Below are 20000 nucleotides of genomic sequence, written 5' to 3'. Positions count from 1 at the left end.
GATTGAGGGTGGGATGACTCACCCGCGAGCCATTGTGGTGGACCCTCTGCATGGGTGAGACACCAGACCACAGCCTGAGCTCAACATCTTTCGGGTCTCCATGTTGTGACATGAAATCCTCTCAATTCTGACGGCTCTGACCATTGACCCATGCGTTTAATTGACCAGGCCGTTTTATGTATGTAATATCAGAGGCATGCAGTAGCAGAGGCATCTGTCAGAAGATACTGAACTGCATACCTCTCTAGAGCAACCCATTCAGTTTCCAACAGATGTTTTAAAGGAACTATATGTACCACTAGTTAGCATCCGGCTAGCAAGCAAAATAATTTCATACTGTCCAACGCAGTATGTTAGGTCACTTGTTCACCCCTACCTCATCTCTCTTCTACAAAGCCCGTTCAGTCCAATAAGTTGGTACTGTATTTCTTTAAATTCTGTTGCTATTTCTGCTAAAATTCTTACATTTAGAACCTTTAAATAGTGGCACAAAGTCTAATGAACGGAGTATCTGCAAGAGGAATGTGTGTTATTGTCTGTTGCTGCAGCACTGTACTGAGTAAACCTGAATTAGACGTCATAGTGCTGAGCTGAGCTGTTGGGCTTCTTCTCCAGCTGGATGTACTGGACTGACTGGGAGGAGGAGCCGGCGGGGACCAACCGCGGCAGCATCAAGAAGGCCTGGATGGACGGCAAAAACGCCGGCGTCTTCCTCACCGGCAAGACGGTGCTGTGGCCCAACGGCCTCACGCTAGACATCCCGGAAGGCATCCTCTACTGGGTGGATGCCTACTACGACCGCATCGAGATGGTCTTCCTCAACAACACAGAGCGCAAGGTGAGGGGTGAAGCACCATCAGTTATTATGGATCGCTCAGAAATGAAATGAAAAGGTTTTAGCCTAGATGCTGGTTGGTTGTTCAACCACAGAAATTGCATTGAAATGGGGGAGAATACAAATGTAGGATTTGGACAATATTTATACAATATACAAGTGTTCTAGAAGATGGGTCATGTGCGTTTATATGAAAACCTCTGGCTCTTTCCCCCGCATGGAATAGACTGTGTATGATGGACCGGAGTTGACCCACGCCTTTGGCCTGAGCCACTACAAGAACTTCCTGTTCTGGAATGAGTACCGAGGTGGAGGCATCTACAAGGTAGATCGGGACACCAAGAACGTTACCCTCTTGCGCAACGAGCGGCCGCCCATCTATGAGATCCGCACTTATGATGCTCAACAGCAAACAGGTGACCACATGAACAGACCCTCAACTTTTTACATATAGTGCCTTGTTTACCTGGTGTATGTAACTATGGTAACACTAAACACTAAACAATTTCAAAAACAGAGTCTGAAGCATTATCAACGCTGTTTTTTTTTTTCCCTATTTCCTAGTTTTCCCTTTCCTACAGAACATGATTTTGTATGTCCTTGTCTGAGTGATGTGTTCCCTTGACTGAAATGGTGGTGTGGTTCACCGACAGGTACCAACAAGTGTCGCGTGAACAATGGCGGCTGTAGCAGCCTGTGTCTGGCCACTCCCGACGGCAAGACATGTGGCTGTCCAGATGACCAGATCCTCGACTCCCAAAATGTCACCTGCAAAGGTAAGTTGTCTGCTGTCACCAAACGAAATACAGGAGAGAGTAAAAAAAAATCTTTGTGATGGAGAATTGGCTGTCTTTTGTCCCTCCTAGGCCACTGTCAAGTCTTATTCTTTCCCACCTCTCTTCTCACAGCCAACCCATCCTACCAGCCGCCCCCTCAGTGTCAGCCCGGAGAGTTCGCCTGCAAGAACAACCGCTGTATCCAGGAGCGCTGGAAGTGTGATGGAGACAATGACTGCCTGGACAACAGTGACGAGTCGCTGGACCTCTGCCGTGAGTGGGATGCCTTTCGTTGCCGCGGGCAATGGTGCAGACTGAAGCAGTTCAGGCTTTGAAATTTCAATGCACATTTTAGTAGATTTAGTCCCCCGAGCCCATTCTTCTTCATCAGATTATGTGACCATATTTATGCGTGTCTCTCTGTCTTTTTATCTGTCTGTGTCTCTCTCGCTCATGCGCACACACACACACACACACCTTATTTGAATCCTTCATTATAAAATGAGACGACATCTGCCTGTGGGGAGGAAAGCGTAAACAGTGACAAGGACAGTTTATAAATAATCCAGACCAGACAGGGACATTTTGAGGCAGACAAAAACTCTGTTTTTTTTTTTTCTTTCTCCAGATCAGCACACCTGCCCTGCAGACCGCTTCAAGTGTGACAACAACCGCTGCATCCCTCTGCGCTGGCTCTGCGATGGAGACAACGACTGTGGCAATGATGAAGACGAGTCGAACACCACCTGCTCAGGTACACGCCTTCACACTCCCCCCACAAACACAGAACTCCCTCACGCAGACGATTCTCATTAGTGTTTAGATTAATACTTAATGATCTTAATTAACTTCATAATCATACCACTTTGCTATATGCTAACTGCAGATTTAAAACAAGGCGCTGTGTTTGAACTGGGAAAATGTCACCCGAACGATAACCGACAAGCAACTAGCTGGGTTTCCATCCAACTCATTTGAATATTTTAAGCGCATGTACGAACATTTGACTTAAACAAATACGAGTCTTTCAAAGGGGGGGAGGTGTGAACAGCTGTGGGTTCAAAGCTTGAGGTTGTCAGGGCAACTTCAATTGAAACACATAATAAAATCTCAACAATAGTGATTTAATTGGAATAAACCCGTTTCCATCAAGCTAAGTCACATTATTCCCTATGTGAATTGGGAGTTAATCCACCACCTCTAATGAATTCGTCAGAAGATTTTATGTGAATTTCAAGCGTTTCCACTCAGGATGTCTTATTCGAATGGTCAAAAATTGGATGGAAACCCAGTGACTGAGTGATGTGCTGAAAACATATGATTAGGGGTACGGGTCTGTCCCTCACTCATGGTCTTGTACCCCCCTTACACCTACAGCTCGCACCTGCCCACCCAACCAGTTTGCCTGTGCCAGTGGGCGCTGCATCCCCCAGTCTTGGACCTGTGACCTGGACGATGACTGCGGCGATCGCTCGGATGAACCTGCCTCGTGTGGTCAGTGGCTGATCTCTCCTGCACAAGCTCACTCACACGGCACCTTTAAATAAGATCCTTGGAACGGAAATGATGAATCTGGTTAAATATTACTTACATTTGAAGAGATGAGACCCAGAAACCTCAGATAGTGCTAAAATGTGAAGTGTGTGTGTGTTTTTGTGTTTGTTTGTTTGTTTGTTTGTTTGTGTGTGTGTGTGTGTGTGTGTGTGTGTGTGTGTGTGTGTGTGTGTGTGTGTGTGTGTGTGTTTTGTTGTTTCTGCAGCATACCCTACCTGCTTCCCCCTCACCCAGTTCACCTGTAACAATGGTCGCTGCATCAACATCAACTGGCGCTGTGACAATGGTGAGGGTGTGCTCTGTGTGTCATCTGAGTGCTATAGTGAATCACCAGCCTTTGGTGAACACACAGTCGGTTAAGTATACTGTATATGTAACTCGTGTTTAATGTATTTGTGTGTGTGTGTGTTTGTGTGTGTGTGTGTGTGTTTCACAATGATGATGATGATGCCCAGACAACGACTGTGGGGACAACAGTGATGAGGCAGGCTGCACTCACTCCTGTTCGGGAGTGCAGTTTAAGTGCAACAGCGGCCGCTGCATCCCAGAGTACTGGACTTGCGATGGCGACAACGACTGCGCTGACCACAGTGACGAGACTCACGCCAACTGCACCAACCAAGGTGAGACGTGACTGCGACTGTGCTCAGTATGTCAACAAGTATGTCTGCAGTCTCACCTTCATTAGTCCGAAGGTCTCTCTCAAAATTCACTACCTCAGAATATCACCCCCAGCATACAAATCCTTAAAGTGATCATTGATCATTTTGTTTATTCATTCTCCACCCCAAAAAAGGTTTTTGGTGTTAAGCGATGCCAAGCAACGCATACTGTCACTCTGCAGCCAAGCACTTTAATTTGGGCACTCACCTGTCTTTACATTACATGTTAATTTGTACCATCCCGCTTCTCACTCGAAAACTGTCAAATGTGACGTTTCAAAAATCGTTGTCTCCCATTCTCCCCTCTTTCGCTCTTGCATTGTAAGAATGAATGGTATTATGACGTCATATAATTCAGCGGTTAAAGTACGTTGGAGAATTGTGGAGCGATTTACTATAGTAACAGTGAAGAGTCAGAGTGGGGCTGTGCCAGGTTAGCCCAATCATGGAATGCCTCTTGTCCGATCAGAAATGAGTACGTTGTTCGACCGGATCAATCTGTGGTATAATTGGTAATGGTTTTTTTAGTAGAGGTGGGAGACAAAATCGTTATGTCTATACAGCGGTGCAATATTCGCAATATATATTTATTTATTTATTTATTTATTTATTTAATATTCTCATTTTAATCTTATTTTGGGACATGCGTCTACCCTGATAACATTGCTTCTGAAATCCACAAGATGGCACAAGACTTTGTTTTTCTCTTTTGTCACAGCGGAAATTGGAAAGAAAGTCATAATCAAGAACAAATTTACTACGCAATGCTTGCTGCATCGTAAAATGTAAAATTGAATCGCAATTATATGATCACATGGCCCAAATACTGTGATTAGTATTGTATCGTCACCTCTGTGGTAATTACCACCCTTATTTCTTAGTTAGCTTTCAGTTTCTTTTTTTCTGTTACAGTTGTAGGCAAAAGTTTTGGCATCCCTGTGGACATGACCGATTAAGTTTATTTTTTTAAAGTGAAAGAAGTGAATGGAGAAGTAAAGCCACATTAAACTGTGAGGCAAAGTTTAATGCTGCATTACAGCTTATGAGCTTATAACAAAAAGATAGATTTAACACTAATTGTTGGTTTGTGCAAAACATTTGGAAACCCTACTAAGTCAGCAGACAGTTTGGTAGACAGCTAAAAGTTTCTTTATTCTTAATTTATGAATTTGCACCCACTTTGCCTTGCAGATCACTTCAGGTTCTGAGATACATTTAGATTGTCTGAAGTTTGGAGACTGCAGGACATTCCAAAAGCATAATTGTTCTGTTGTTGAGACTTGAGTTTCTTGACTGACTGCATGACATTTGCATTATGAATTTGCTGCTGTTTAGAGGAATCCATTCTTCCCTGCATCCGTAGAATGTTTCCTGTGCCACTGGATGCTAGAAAATCCCAAAACAGAATCGACCCACCCACACACACACACACACACACACACACACACACACACACACACACACACCCTGACAGGAGGCCTTAACGGCTGTCAAGGGGTTCTTTTCATCAAATGCGTTTCCTTTTTTCTCCAAAAACCCTTTGGTGACTGTGGCCAAACAACACAATTTAACTTCATCTGCTCACGGCACTTATTTCGAAGATGACCCTAGGTTATTTCGTTTTTCCCTTTACATACTTCAGACCTTAACATTTATGATTAGGTTGTTGGTAAAGTGTCCCTCTGATGGCTCTTTGAGTCCTTCTAGGTAGACCATGCAAGCAGCACTGCATAGTGGAATGGTGCACCACCTCACCTTTGTCCGATAAATCGTCCTGCAGGTCTTTGGAGTCAAATGAGACGTTCGGTCGGCCGTTCTGCCCAGCGGACATGCTGTTTTAGTTTTAGATCTCATCTTTTTCCAAAGTGTACCCTGAATAACATTTCGGTCATTGGAAATTGCAAGCTGGAAATGCTTTGATACTTTTTTGTTTTTGTTTAAACCATCTGCTGATTTGTGGGACATCAGATGCTGAGAGGTGCCTGTGTTTGTTGAGTGAAGCCATAACATTTGAGGAGTCTGAGAATTCATCAGCTTCTGGAATTATCACGAGCTGACCACACCGAATGACAACTCTTGACCTGCTCAAACAAATCGTAATGAGTTAAATAAGGCTCAACAAGTTCATGTTCTGTTCTGAGACTTTAAAGTGGAGTGGGTGGCCAAATATTTGCACATACCATAATTAGTTATTTTTAACTTCATTAAATAAAAAGTGACAGAGCGCAGAAACATGAAGCAATCCTAATTTTTAAATGTTCCTTGGCTGCGGGGGTTGGATTCACTTCAAACATCAACAAAATACAGATTTTGATCAAAGGGGTGCCCAAACTTGCATAAAGCTGTATTTCCTTAAAGTGTCCTTACCGATTTAAATAACTTTTTTTAAATACCACTTTTGTTAGACTTTAGGGAGACTATTAAGACGCCAGCTATTGCAGTGTTGACCGACTATAAAGACCAATATGGAAGAAAAAAAAGGAAAAAGAACTGTGAGACATAAGAATGTGCCCACACAGTTAGCAACATTAGCGTAATATTAGTGGCAGTTTAACATCTGCTGGCTGGGAAAAACACATAGTTTTTGGAAATGCGGCCTGTTGTGCCAACATGCCCGTGCCCACCATGCAGTTAAAAGTCTAAATGTAAACCAGAGAGCCGATGCCACAGGTTCACCAGATGTGGTTTGCCAAGCCTTCTCGGCATTTCACACTGAGCCGCATTCAACAATAGAGCCTCTTTTCTAGCTTGCGAAACCCAGTGCCTGGCCAGGAAATGTTAGTGTTGACCACATGGAGTTCTGCAGCTTTTTTAACGTATTTTTATTGATTCCATGTTGAAATGGGGGGGGGGGGGAACATCCACAGGCCCCAACAGTGGCAGTGGAGTTAGTTAGGGTTTGGATCTGGTGAGGATGGGCAGCCGGCCAAGCCGAGAGTCTGCGCTGGTCAAACAAACAAGGACCGGGGTTACAGTGGGACTCGATGGGGAGAGAGAGAGAGTGGGGGGGGGGGTCTGGCTTTAATGTTGTGCCCCAAACCAGCCTGGCACCGCTCACCACCCAGGGGAGCCTGTGCCCCCACTGGCAGACAGGTCTTGGGCGCCCATCACGAGAACACAAGACGTAGAAGGAAGGGGGGAGGGAGAGGGCGTTGAACGCTCTCCCCCGTCTGGAAGTCATTTGGTGCTTGGAGAGCATGAAAGGCGGGGGCTTGGCTGATCCCGAAATGCGGAGAGACAAATGCCAGCACCTTTTACCCTCTCGCCCCATGCCAACATGTGACATTTTCTGTGAATGGGGTGAGACCATCAATACTCCCCCGCACCACCCCCCCGCCAATCCTCCATTCGCCCCCAAATGTCCATAGGCCTCACTGGCTGTGTTCGGACGCATGGGAAACTAAGTCTGTGAAGTGTTTGACTTGGCCCCTGCCCTCCTACTCCTCCCTCTTGTTTCTGACACTTGTTCTCAGGGATGACGTCAAAGATGGCTGCCGGCTAGCTCATTAGTGTTAGCGCTGCTGGCCGGCGCCTCAACCACTCAACTGCTGGCCTTTACTTTTCCTACCATCGTTCTCACGGTCTGACTTGCTCTCTCTCTCTCTCTCCCTCCATCTCTCTCTGTCCCTCCTCCCTCCCTCCCTCTCTCTCCATCCCACCATCTCTCTCCCACCATCTCTCCCTCCCTCTCTCTTTCTCTCTCCCACCATCTCTCCCTCCCTCCCTCCCTCTCTCTCTCTCCCTCCCTCCATCTCTCTCTCCCACCATCTCTCTCTCTCTCTCTCTCTCCCTCCCTCCATCTCTCTCTCTCCCCACCATCTCTCTCTCTATCCCACCATCCCTCCTTACACCATCCCTCCTTACAGCCACTCGGCCTCCTGGCGGCTGCCACACGGACGAGTTCCAGTGCCGCATGGACGGCCTGTGCATCCCCATGCGCTGGCGCTGCGACGGGGACACCGACTGCATGGACCTGAGCGACGAGAAGAACTGCGAGGGCGTCACGCACATGTGTGACCCGGCCGTCAAGTTTGGCTGCAAAGACTCGGGTTAGTGGGGCTGGGTTGGTCGTGTCCGTTTGTGAGCTATGTACTAGATTTGGCTCAAAGAACAAACTTTTATTAAATTAGTGTCCTGTTTTTGGAAAATATTCCTTTTATAGTTGTTGACTTGTCTGGGTATAGTTTTTAATCATAAATTAAATTATGATAATATTGTAGACAGACCTCATACTTCTGCTGACCAAGCGAGATGACTTGAGATGGAAAACAGGTCCTTATGTAAACTTTTCATTTTCTCTCTTCATCTCTCTTCCCATCTCTCTCTCTCTCTCTCTCTCTCTCTCTCTCTCTCTCTCTCTCTCTCTTCCCATACCTCTCTCTCTCTCTCTCTCTCTCTCTTCCCATATCTCTCTCTCTGTCTTTCTCTTTCTCTCTCTCTCTCTCTCTCTCACACACACACACACAACACACACACACACACACACACAGCTCGCTGCATCAGTAAGGCTTGGGTATGTGATGGAGACAGTGATTGCGAGGACAACTCGGATGAGGAAAACTGTGAGCCGCTGGGCTGCACGGCGTCTCATCACGTAGCGTGTGCCAACAATGACACCATCTGCCTGCCCCCTGAACAGCTGTGTGATGGCCACGATGACTGCCCTGATGGCTCTGACGAGGAGCTCTGTGGTAAGCCACACACACACACACACACACACACACACACACACATATTGACAGGCGCACAAGACATTAGGCCATAAATACACACATAAACACACATAAACACACGCAGACATACGCAAACTCGGTCAACAGTCCTGTAAGTGAACAAGGATGGACCCTGAAATCAAAGTAACACTAACCACACGGACACGAGGAGATAGTGAAATAAATTCTCTCACCAGTCCCTCATTAATTACATTTCTCTCCCACTCACTGACAGGATGTTCCCTGCAGTGAATAACTCTGGAGAATATATAGCACTAGCCTTAGCCTAGCACAGTGCACACTTAGCATTCTGGGCATTCATTCTGCCCGTTCCTCCTTCCCTACTCAATCACTCACCCTATCCTTCTGTACCTCCTCTCTCTCCCTCTCTCTCTCTCCCTCTCCCTCTCTCTCTCTGTCTCTGTCTCTCTCTCTCTCTCTCTCTCTCTGTGTCTCTCTCTCTGTGTCTCTCTCTCTCTCTCTCTCTGTGTCTCTCTGTCTCTCTCTCTTCCTCTCCCTCTCTCCCTCTCTCTCTCTCTCTCTCTCTCTGTCTCTCTCTCTGTCTCTCTGTGTCTCTCTCTCTCTCTCTCTCTCTCTCTCTCTCTCTCTCTCTCTGTGTCTCCCTCTCTCTCTCTCTCTCTCTGTCTCTCTCTCTCTCTCTGTCTCTCTCTCTCTCTCTCTCTCTCTCTCTCTCTGTCTCTCTCTCTCTGTCTCTCTCTCTCTCTCTCTCTCTCTCTCTCTCTCTCTCTCTCTGCAGATCTGTGTTTGAAAAGTGGGTGCAGTCACAACTGCAGCATAGCTCCCGGGGAGGGCATCATGTGCCTGTGCCCGGTGGGCATGGAGGTGGGCCCGGACAACAAGACGTGTCAGATCCAGAGCTTCTGCGCCAAGCACCTCAAGTGCAGCCAGCGCTGCATCCAGGACAAGTTCAGCGTCAAGTGTGCCTGCTACGAGGGCTGGGCCCTGGACACAGACAAGGAGAGCTGCTACAGCACAGGTGAGATGGAGGGAGAGAGAGAGAGAGAAGCAGGGAAAGGAAAAAGAGTGATAGATAGAGAGTGAGTGAGTGAGTGAGTGAGAGAGTGAGAGAGTAGACAGGAAGATAAGCAGACAGACTGAGAAATGAGTGGCAAGGTGATTAAGGAGAAAGGGTTTACATACTGAAGGATTAGGTGAAAAAAGATAGTGAGAAGAGGATGACTTGGAGAGGAGTGGTATTAAGTGAAGGAAAGAAGCACATCCGAAGTACATAAGATGAGTTTTTGACAAAGACAACTGAATATCATCAAACCTAAATTTTAGATTTCCTGCAGTTCTACATCATGTTCAATGCATTTTATTCACTGGGTTCTTTATTGCCAACATGCTTTAGGAAAAGCTAAATGATGCAAGGTTCTCGCCATCTCCTCTTGTATTGGCATATATTATTCATGTCCTCTCGCTTTCCCATAGTCTGTATTCTTCTTCTCTCGTTTTCCTACTTGAGTGCCCCTCAGGTCCTCAGTTCAACAGCACTGCCTTCACTTAGTCCTCTCCTCTTCATTCCCACGCTGTCACATCCCTCCCTCTCCCCCCTCCTGTCTCACGCCATCTCTTTTTTTTTTTACTTGTCGTTCCTCTCCTCGCGCCTGCAGACCCGTTCAAGCCCTTCATCATCTTCTCCAACCGGCACGAGATCCGACGCATCGACCTGCACAAGGGCGAGTTCAGCGTGCTGGTGCCGGGCCTGAGGAACACCATCGCCTTGGACTTCCACTTCAACGAGAGCATGCTGTACTGGACCGACGTGGTGGAGGACAAGATCTACCGCGGCACGCTGACCGACAACGGCGGTAAGAGGCTCATCTCTGTCGGGCAAACGAGACCGGGAGCTAAAAGACTTTAGCTGGGTTCTCTTAATTCTTTTGGTCCCGCCAAAGAGGCTATTAAAACTGTTGAGCCCGATCAGAACAATCATCAAGTAACCATGGCATTCATTGTGAAGTTGCTGACATGAACCGTCTCTTTGTATGCGTGCAAATTTATGCAAAAGTCTCCTCTGTTCAGTGTTGCATAACTGCATAATACCTATAAATTGCAGGGCTTGGTAATCCCCTCTCCAACCCCCCCCCTCCCCTCCCCCGCTCCGGCCCCCTCTGGTCTCTGTGGTCAGGTGGGTGTCGGCCCATTTCATTGTCTTCCCAGAGCAGCATGCTGCTTCTCTCAGGGCATGGCTGTGCAGCGGTGCCCTTTTGGCCGGCACGGATGTGCTGCCCTCTCTGGAGCTCAGCCGAGAGGAGAGGGGGCCGGAGGAACAGCTCGCTGTCCTCTTTCATTTTTTGCCACTCTGCCTTGCCTGACTACAGCTCATCACGGTTCTGTAGGAGGTGCTATATAAAGGGTTGGGTATAGACACATACATGAATACAACTAGTATATGCAGTGGACTGTAGTATAACATTTACAATTTACACACATTCAGACATCCATTTTCTCTCTCTTTATCCCCTTTGACTTATTTCTTTCTTTCTTTCTTTTCTTTCCTTCTCTTTCACTCACATATAGCTACACACACAAACACACACACACACACACACACACACACACACACACACACACCAGTCACACAAAGAGCTCATCCTCAGAGTGTTCAGCTTGTAGATCAGTCCCTGCTGCTTCCCATTTAAGGTTTCTTGGAATCCACCAGCAGAAAACAGAACTTTGGCCAGACATGGCTGCCAACAGCCCCACAAAGCCGCCTCCCCCTTCCCACCCTCTTCTCCTCCTCTCCTCTTCCTCTCCTTTCCCTTCCCCTTCTCCCCATCTGGCCTCCTGCAAAGCCCAGTTAGTCTCCTGCACAGCTAAACGGAGCTGGAGAAGCCAGAAGGCCACTCAAAAGCCTGTCTGGATGGGCCTGATCCTCCTGCTGCTGGATCTGCTTGCGTTAGTCCAGCCGTGGATGGTTTTTTTTCCACACAAAAAAGCAATGGGGGCAGAAACAACAGCATGAGAGGAGTTTCTTGAATCAATGTCATCACATTCTCAGAAAGCACAGAAACTGAGAAACACACATTCACACATGAGCATCTCATCATGACTGTGGCAGCAGGCCTTTTGGTTTGTGGGCCGTCCCCAAGAGAAAGAAGAAGGCTTGCGGCGCTGTTGCATTCGCCAAGTGGGATTCCCCTCCCACACTCTTTGTGGTCAGCCCGAGGGATCGCCCTCCTCTGTGGAGTGGCACTTGGGATGTGCCTGCTTTAGCCAAAAGATGCCCTCGAGGATCTTAAAGGGGTCTCTGGGTACTGAAGGGTAGTCTGAATGCTTACTGTGTTGTGGTGGTGTGGTGTGATGTGATTTTAGAGATGTGTTGTGTTGTGGTGTGGTCTGTATGACCGTTTATGTGTCATCAAAATCTCTGTGGCTTTCACACTTTCACATTTTATGTCTTTTACTGGATGGATTGGTCACTGTCTATTCCTGCGATGTGCATTATGATGCGCATATTCTTCTTACGAGCCGTGCTTTTGACACAGTGGGTTCTCTATTGAGAGAGAACAGAGAATGTGCGTGTCGTGTGGAGCCATTTCTGTATGCTAAAAGAAATGCCCAATATTCACAAACATGGCACATAGAATACAACATATATATATATATATATATATATTTATTTTATATATATCTATTTATTTTATTTTCATCTAACATAGTGTTGGGGGATGTGACTGCTGACTATATATATATATTTATATGTATATATATATACTTATTACTATATATATATTTATTACTATCATTAACATTAACAATTATTATGCTCCTGAGCTGATGATCTGTTGTTGTGCTCCGCTTGGAGCGCAGTCGTGTGATTTGGTATATTGATGTCGCTGCAATTCTGCTGATCGTTTGTTGTGTGTTTTTTTTTTTTTTTTTTTTTGTGTCCTGTCTTATTGTTGTTTTTATGTTCATGTAATGTATATTTACTGTCGTGTTGTGGACCCCCTCGAAAACGAGATGGTACATCTCAAGGGGTTATTCCAAATAAAGAGAATTTCCAACAACATTGAAATACTGTGATGTGACGGAACAATGATGATGACCACCGTCTCTCCTCCTCACCAGCCCTCACCAGTTTTGAGGTGGTGATCCAGTACGGCCTGGCGACACCTGAGGGTCTGGCCGTGGACTGGATCGCTGGGAACATCTACTGGGTGGAGAGTAACCTGGACCAGATCGAGGTGGCCAAGCTGGACGGCACCATGAGGACCACCCTACTCGCAGGGGAGGTGGAGCACCCCCGTGCCATCGCCCTCGACCCCCGAGAAGGGTAAGGTCGTCTCGATATATATGTGCCCTGTGATATACAGCTCAGAGACTTTCCTTGGAAGCAGCGCACAGAAATGGTCTTCATGATTACAGTGAGCAGATATAGCTGTGCAGAGCTTTTAAAGGAACACAGGAAATGCTTGAAATCCAATTAAGCTATCAATTCAATTCTATTTATTAATATTGCTGTAAATGTTGACCAAGGCACTTTACAGAACTAGATATATGTTCTTTTGGCTGTGACTATCTGGCAGGGACCAGAAACCCATTCTGTCTGACCCATCGTATGACATGCTGTGATCAGGCTTACATCAGCCCTGTGGGAGGCTGGATCCTGCTCTGCGGAACCATACATATTAGCATATTAGCATGTTCATGCTGACGATTACAACTGATATTAGGCATAGAGATTGGTGATCTCCCCGCATGGGGGTTCTTTGATAATAGCATAACCCTGCAGAGAGTGTAATATCATGATTAAGCCGTGTGCCTGTCATGTCATACTGAATGCTAATGCTAAAACCCTGCTAGCCTCCTGCAGTGGCAGAATGAGGCTGATGTTAACTAAGCCCCCATGTGAGTTACCTACTGGGAGTCACCTTCAGCTGTCCGTTCTTGTGCTTTCACTCACTCGTCCCCACATCATCCCCCTTTTTTTATTTATTTCTTTTTTTCCTCCAGGATTCTCTTCTGGACAGACTGGGATGCTAGCTCCCCCAGGATAGAGGCCGCCTCGATGAGTGGCGTGGGCCGACGCACCATCCACAGGGAGACAGGAAATGGAGGATGGCCCAATGGACTCACGGTGGATTACCTAGAGAGACGCATCTTATGGATCGATGCAAGGTAATTCAGAAAGAGATCTAAATGATGGGACACACAAACATGCAGACATGCACACACACACACACACACACACACACACACACACACACACACACACACACACACACACACACACACACACACACACACACAACGCACCTCATCAGTGTAAGTGTTACAAATGGTGTCCTCCCCCTCTTAGGTCAGACGCCATCTACTCAGCCTCCTACGACGGTTCCGGGCTGATCGAGGTCCTCCGGGGACACGAGTACCTGTCGCACCCGTTCGCCGTCACCATGTACGGGGGCGAGGTCTACTGGACCGACTGGCGCACCAACACGCTGGCCAAGGCCAACAAGTGGACTGGCCACGACGTGACTGTGGTCCAGCGCACCAACACGCAGCCCTTTGACCTGCAGGTGTACCACCCATCCAGACAGCCTCAAGGTGAGTGTGCAGCTAGCTGCCGACGCTCCAGCGGAGCGGGGCCTGGCCTGCCCTGTCTGGCCCGTCAAACTCCCCAGACGACAGACGACGCCTCCACAGGCTCCCGCAGACAATGACTGCAGCAGACAGATCCACAGCTGCATTATCCATCATGCTCTGAAAGCACTCACTCTCTCACCGTCTTTCTCTCTCTGGTTCTTTTCTTGTCCTGTATCTCGTCTTTTAAACCTCCAATTTCTCCCCTCTGTCTTACCGCCTCTATTTATTTCTGTTTTTTAGTTTTTTTTCCACCACCTCTCTGTCCACCTCTTTATCTCCATCTCTCTCTCCATCTCCATCTCTCTCTCTCTCTCTTCTCTCTCTCTGTCTGTCTTTGTCCCCCCCCCCTCTCTCTCTCTCTCTCTCTCTCTCTCTCTCTCTCTCTCTCCATCTCTCTCTCTCTCTCTCACTCTCTCTCTCTCTCTCTCTGTCCACCTCTTTATCTCTCTCTCTCTCTCTCTCTCTCTCTCTCTCTCTCTCTCCCTCTCCCTCTCAGCCCCTGGTGCCTTGTGACCTTATAGAAGCTCTCTGATGTTTTTCCCCATCTCTTGTGCTTTCATGTGGTTACAAACCGGGGTAGAGCTGAGACATCAGTCTGTGATGTTGCAGGGTCATTGCCATCATTCCGATCTCTGTGCTGGAGCTAGATAAAGACGCCCCTGAGCCGGTCGGCCGTGTCAGTTACAGGCGCAGGCCTGGGAACACGACGGGCTGTGTGGTTTTCCAAGGGAGCTGTCAGTCATTCAAGCAGTATACTGTGGGACTGCGAGCATCCTGCCAGCCAGACCCGGGGAGAGCGAGTGGGGAGAAGGGGAGAGAAGCAGGGTCGCTGTGACTGACGGCTCTGCCCAGGCGCTCTGACACCAGCTGACAAGGCCTGTCAGAGTCGCAACGTCTCTTTTTCGCTTTCTCCCCTCGCTTTCGATCTCGCCATCCCCTTCTCCGGCTGTTGAAATAAATTAAGAGACAGTGCGGTGTAGTTCAGCTTTAATGGGGAAATGTACTTTTCTTTCTTGTGCCCTTTTTTTCACTCACTCACTCACACACACACACACACACACACACACACACACACACACACACACACACACACACACACACACACACACACACACACACACACACACACACACATACTCTTTTCTAAATGATGCACTTCATATCATCTTCTCTTGGTTTGTTTTACGTCATTTGTCCAACTTGCCTTTTTAACGGTACTCGTCCAAAGCCCGTCACTGTCACGGTCCCACTGTTGATGGCCAGTAATGGCCTCCATGTTGTTTAATCTCTCTCTCCGTCTCTCTGTCCTCCACAGCTCCAAACCCATGTGCTGCTAATGGTGGCCGAGGGCCCTGCACTCACCTGTGCCTCATCAACTACAACCAGACCTTCTCCTGCGCCTGCCCTCACCTCATGAAGCTCCAACCGGACAAACAGACCTGCTTCGGTACGCAACACGTGACACTTCATTACCGGTCACCGTCACCGGTCATCTCCACCGGTTCATCCTTGATTTAACATGTGATCAACCACAGATACAGGGCAGGCTTTGTATAATCTGTCACTGCTGATTACTGAGAAAATGTACCTGCTTTTGTGAAAAACTCAAACCTGTGATGTGTGACCACTGTACGTAGCCTGCTTCGTACAGCAGAGCTTGGTTGCACAGCAACCAGCAGTATGACTGCAGTGTTCAACTTCAACTGCTGTTTCAGGGCAAAAAGTAACCAGAGCCCTTTCATTGCAATACAGAAATGAAAACACTATGGCATCGTGTCTCTTCTCGTTTCAATGTAGTTTCGCCGTTGGACGTGTGGCTGCCTTCTTTCTCTCCCTCAGATTCTCAATTCATTGAGATGCAGCTACAGTGTCAGCACTGTCGGATATATTTATATTTTACGCACTTTAGAATGCATGTGCCTTTTATCTACATTGGCCTATTGTGCTCACATTGGCAGATACTTTGTGGCATGTGTCTTGAATTTCCAGCCCCCCTGCTACAGTAATACTCCAAAGTGAGGGAAGAAATGTGAGAGAGATGGAGAGGGAGAGAGATGGAGGAGAGAGGAGAGAGAGGAGAGAGAGGAGAGAGAGAGAGAGAGAGAGAGAGAGAGAGAGAGAGAGAGAGAGAGAGAGAGAGAGAGAGAGAGAGAGAGAGAGAGAGAGGTGGGGGAGAAAGGGGGATGAAGTGAGATGTGGAGAGAGGGCTGGATGTTGGGCGTGGGGAGTGATCTTATTTTCTGGCTGGTTAAGAGAGAGGGGCCCTGGGAGGAGGGCAGGCCGCTGGCGGGGGTTCTTTAGTGTGCAGGGGAGCCGCCCCCGCTAGCCTGATGTGGGAGCCCAGGCCAACCGGAACAGAGCCCCCCTCCAGGTGAAGCCTAGCCGCTAACGCCGGCGTCGCCCCGGGGCAGCGCAGCTAGGCAGGGACTCCGCGCTCAGGTTGACATGGATGGCACTCCCTTCTTTCATCTGCTTTCTTTCTCCTTCTTTCTTTATTCCTTTCATTCCCTCGTTCTTTTCTTTTGTCTCTTTCTCTCCACCTCCCTGTATGCCCCCCCTTCTCTCTCTCTCTTTCTCTCTCTCTCTCTCTCTCTCTCTCTCTCTCTCTCTCCTCTTTTCTTTCTCTCCACCTCCCTGTATGCATCCACAGCCCCCCCTTCTCTCTGTCTCTCTCTCTCTCTCTCTCTCTCTCTCTCTCTCTCTCTCTCTCTCTCTCTCTCTCTCTCTTCTCTCTCTCTCTCTTTCTCTCCACCTCCCTGTATGCATCCACAGCCCCCCCTTCTCTCTCTCTCTCTCTCTCTCTTTCTCTCTTTCTCTCTCTCTTCTCTCTCTCTCTCTTTCTCTCCACCTCCCTGTATGCATCCACAGCCCCCCCTTCTCTCTCTCTCTCTCTCTCTCTCTCTCTCTCTCTCTCTCTCTCTCTCTCACTCGCTCATGTTTTTCTCATTCTCCAACTGCTCCCCAGCTACCACTTCACTGCAGCATAGCTAGCACATTTCTCTCAGCATGTGACCTTCCCCCAAGTGGTCCACATTGTAAAACCATTTAGAAAAACAGCTCTGGTTTTAAAACACCAAAGGTTAAGGCAAGTTGGGACCCGACAAAGACAATGAACTGGCGTCTTTGTTCTGACACTCATTCAGATGGATGGGCTTTTGCGCATTCCTCCTCAGACACTGCGGCTGCTGCAGATATTCATTAAAGGACAATTGTTTGAGCGTAATTACTTTATCAGGGTCCCGCAAGGAAGCGCTGTATAAATTATTGCCTTGAAAACGAATGTAGCTGACGCTGCCCCATCTTTCTCAATGCAGAAGTTAACTTCTCGTTGTTTTTGTCTTTTTTTTTTTTTTTTTTTTTTTTCTGGGCGTGCAGAGTCACGTCAGTTCCTGCTGTACGCCAGGCAGATCGAGATCAGAGGGGTGGACCTCGACAACCCGTATTACAACTACATCATCTCCTTCACCGTGCCCGACATCGATAACGTCACGGTGGTGGACTACGACGCTATGGAGCAGAGGATCTACTGGTCGGACGTGCGCACCCAGACCATCAAGAGAGCCTTCATCAATGGCACCGGTGTAGAAACGGTGGTTTCAGCCGGTGAGGAATACAACATTTTAGTTCATTCTAGTTCAGCCTCAGCCAGATTTATTCACTCATGTGACTCTGTGATGGGTGAATGGGTGAATACCTTGCAGCTCTATGTATTTGTATGCAATATAGCATATATATATGTATGCTGTACAGCTTCACTACAGTTACTAAACGTGGTTTCAAGATGTGGTGCTCAATCATCTGACGTCGTCTTTTTATCTGTATGCATTTTTTTTCTTTTTTCAAACCAGACCTGCCCAATGCCCAGGGCCTGGCAGTGGACTGGGTGTCCAGGAACCTGTTCTGGACGAGCTACGACGCCAACAAGAAGCAGATCAATGTGGCCCGGCTGGACGGCTCCTTCAAGAACGCCGTCATCCAAGGCCTTGACAAGCCCCACTGTCTGGTGCTGCACCCCATCCTAGGGTACGGCAGCACCGCCACGACATCCATTTACACACACCTGTCACCTCCCGTCACACACCTGTCACCTCCTCACCTGGGACTCTCTCCCCGTCACACACCTGTCACATCCTCACCTGGGACTCTCTCCCCGTCACACACCGGTCACCTCCTCACCTGGGACTCCCCCGTCACACACCTGTCACCTCCCGTCACACACCTGTCACCTCCTCAACTGGGGCTCTCCCCCGTCACACACCTGTCACAACACTCGAGACACAACCAACACGCAGCACAGTTTTACTCAGAGGGCAATACTTTCCACCTTTCCATCCCTGGGCAAGTGCATTAACAGCACATACTCAGAGCTCCTCTCTGCTCCCCCCACTCCCACGCTTCTCTCCCTGGCAGAGGGAACCTGCAGTTCAACTCCCCCCCCCCCCCCCCCGAGTTCCCATTCCTCTAACCAGACAGGCTCTCCGGCATGGCGTGACGTGACGTGACATCTGTCAGGAACTGACAGCAGTGGAGGACGAGGAGTTTCTTCCTCTCCCTACTGCGCGTCTACCTTTTTGCAGTCAATTTTTTTTTTTTTTTTTTAACATTTCTCTTTCTTGTCTATTTCTTAGTCACCTCTCCATCTTTGCCGACAGCTCTGCTCTTTCCTCCCTCTGCCCCCTCCCCCCCCCTTCTTTTTCTCTCCTTCTGTCCAACCCTCGTTTTCTCAGTTTCCCCACATCTGTCTGTGTCTTGTCACGAGTCCCTTTGAACAGGCCCTGATTTACAGGCATACCAACATATGAGTAGGGGAGAGAGACAGTGACTGCTTGTGAGGGGGGGCACACACACACACACACACACACACACACACACACACACACACACACACACACACACACAGAGAGAGAGAGCAGTGCACCATTAGCAGTATTGGCCACAGGGGTCATAATTCCAAATGTTTGTTTTCCTCTGGGGTCATCGGGCTATGACCTATGACTTGCAACCTACCCTATATTTAACTAAAGGAGTTACTGTTAGATCTCCCCTAGACTCCAGAAGGCCAGGTTGCTCCATGACTAATGTGAAACATCTGTGTGTGTGTGCGTGGGAGAGGGGGGTATATTAGGGTCAGTGTGTCTGTACCATGAAGCTGTTGAATGTATAGTACCATACCATACATTCTGAACAAGAGACTCAACCAAATTAGTCTAAAACTGAAAACCTCTGCATGGCCCCATGTGTGGTTTTTAGGCCTCAGGCTCTGTGAATTGTTTTGAGACGTATTGCTTTTTGTGTAATAGCAGTGTGTAAAATATATAAAACGCCGTAGAACCATGGGTCTGCCGTGGTGTCAGTCATGTAATCAGGTGTGTAAATGGAGCGTCTTTGAGAAACTGCAGAGCACTCGCTCACAAGCCATATTGTCTCTTTTTCTGTCTCCCTCACCCTCTCTCTCTTCTCTCTCTTCTCTCTCTCTCTCTCTTTAGGAAACTATACTGGACAGATGGTAACACCATCAACATGGCCAACATGGACGGCTCCAACATGACCATCCTCTTCTCCAATCAGAAGGCGCCTGTTGGTGAGTGATCTTACAGTCTACAATCCACCGCCTGGTTGAGACCCACCCCCACCTACACCCCCCCCCCCACACACACACACACACACACACAAAACGTGTGTGTTTGTCTCGCTGCGTCTGGCAGGTCTGTCCATTGACTTTGATGAGGAGTGTCTGTACTGGGTCAGCTCCGGGAACAGCACCATTAACCGCTGCAAGCTGGATGGGTCCGAGCTGGAGGTACTGGAGGCTGCCAAGGGCAAGCTGACTAAAGCCACCGCACTGGCC

At 48.1% G+C, this 20000-nt stretch overlaps 1 protein-coding gene across 1 annotated transcript in view; it reads left to right on the top strand.

Moving 5' to 3' along the window:
- The window catches only part of LOC105912708 (low-density lipoprotein receptor-related protein 1-like), a 114768-nt gene that overhangs the window by 55188 nt on the left and 39580 nt on the right, over positions 1-20000 (top strand). The window contains 21 exon segments of the mRNA XM_031565475.2: positions 1-54; positions 616-838; positions 1062-1251; positions 1489-1611; positions 1744-1884; positions 2240-2365; positions 2989-3105; positions 3371-3451; positions 3621-3788; positions 7694-7876; positions 8318-8518; positions 9297-9536; positions 10174-10371; positions 12638-12842; positions 13523-13687; positions 13869-14113; positions 15468-15599; positions 17528-17755; positions 18001-18175; positions 19639-19733; positions 19858-20000. The exon segment at positions 1-54 is cut by the window's left edge and continues 127 nt beyond it; the exon segment at positions 19858-20000 is cut by the window's right edge and continues 7 nt beyond it. Coding sequence (XP_031421335.1) covers positions 1-54; positions 616-838; positions 1062-1251; positions 1489-1611; positions 1744-1884; positions 2240-2365; positions 2989-3105; positions 3371-3451; positions 3621-3788; positions 7694-7876; positions 8318-8518; positions 9297-9536; positions 10174-10371; positions 12638-12842; positions 13523-13687; positions 13869-14113; positions 15468-15599; positions 17528-17755; positions 18001-18175; positions 19639-19733; positions 19858-20000 — 3433 coding nt within the window.

Source organism: Clupea harengus, chromosome 4, assembly GCF_900700415.2.
Source record: "Clupea harengus chromosome 4, Ch_v2.0.2, whole genome shotgun sequence".
NCBI lineage: Eukaryota > Metazoa > Chordata > Actinopteri > Clupeiformes > Clupeidae > Clupea > Clupea harengus.
This window is presented reverse-complemented; position numbering and strand designations above follow the sequence as displayed.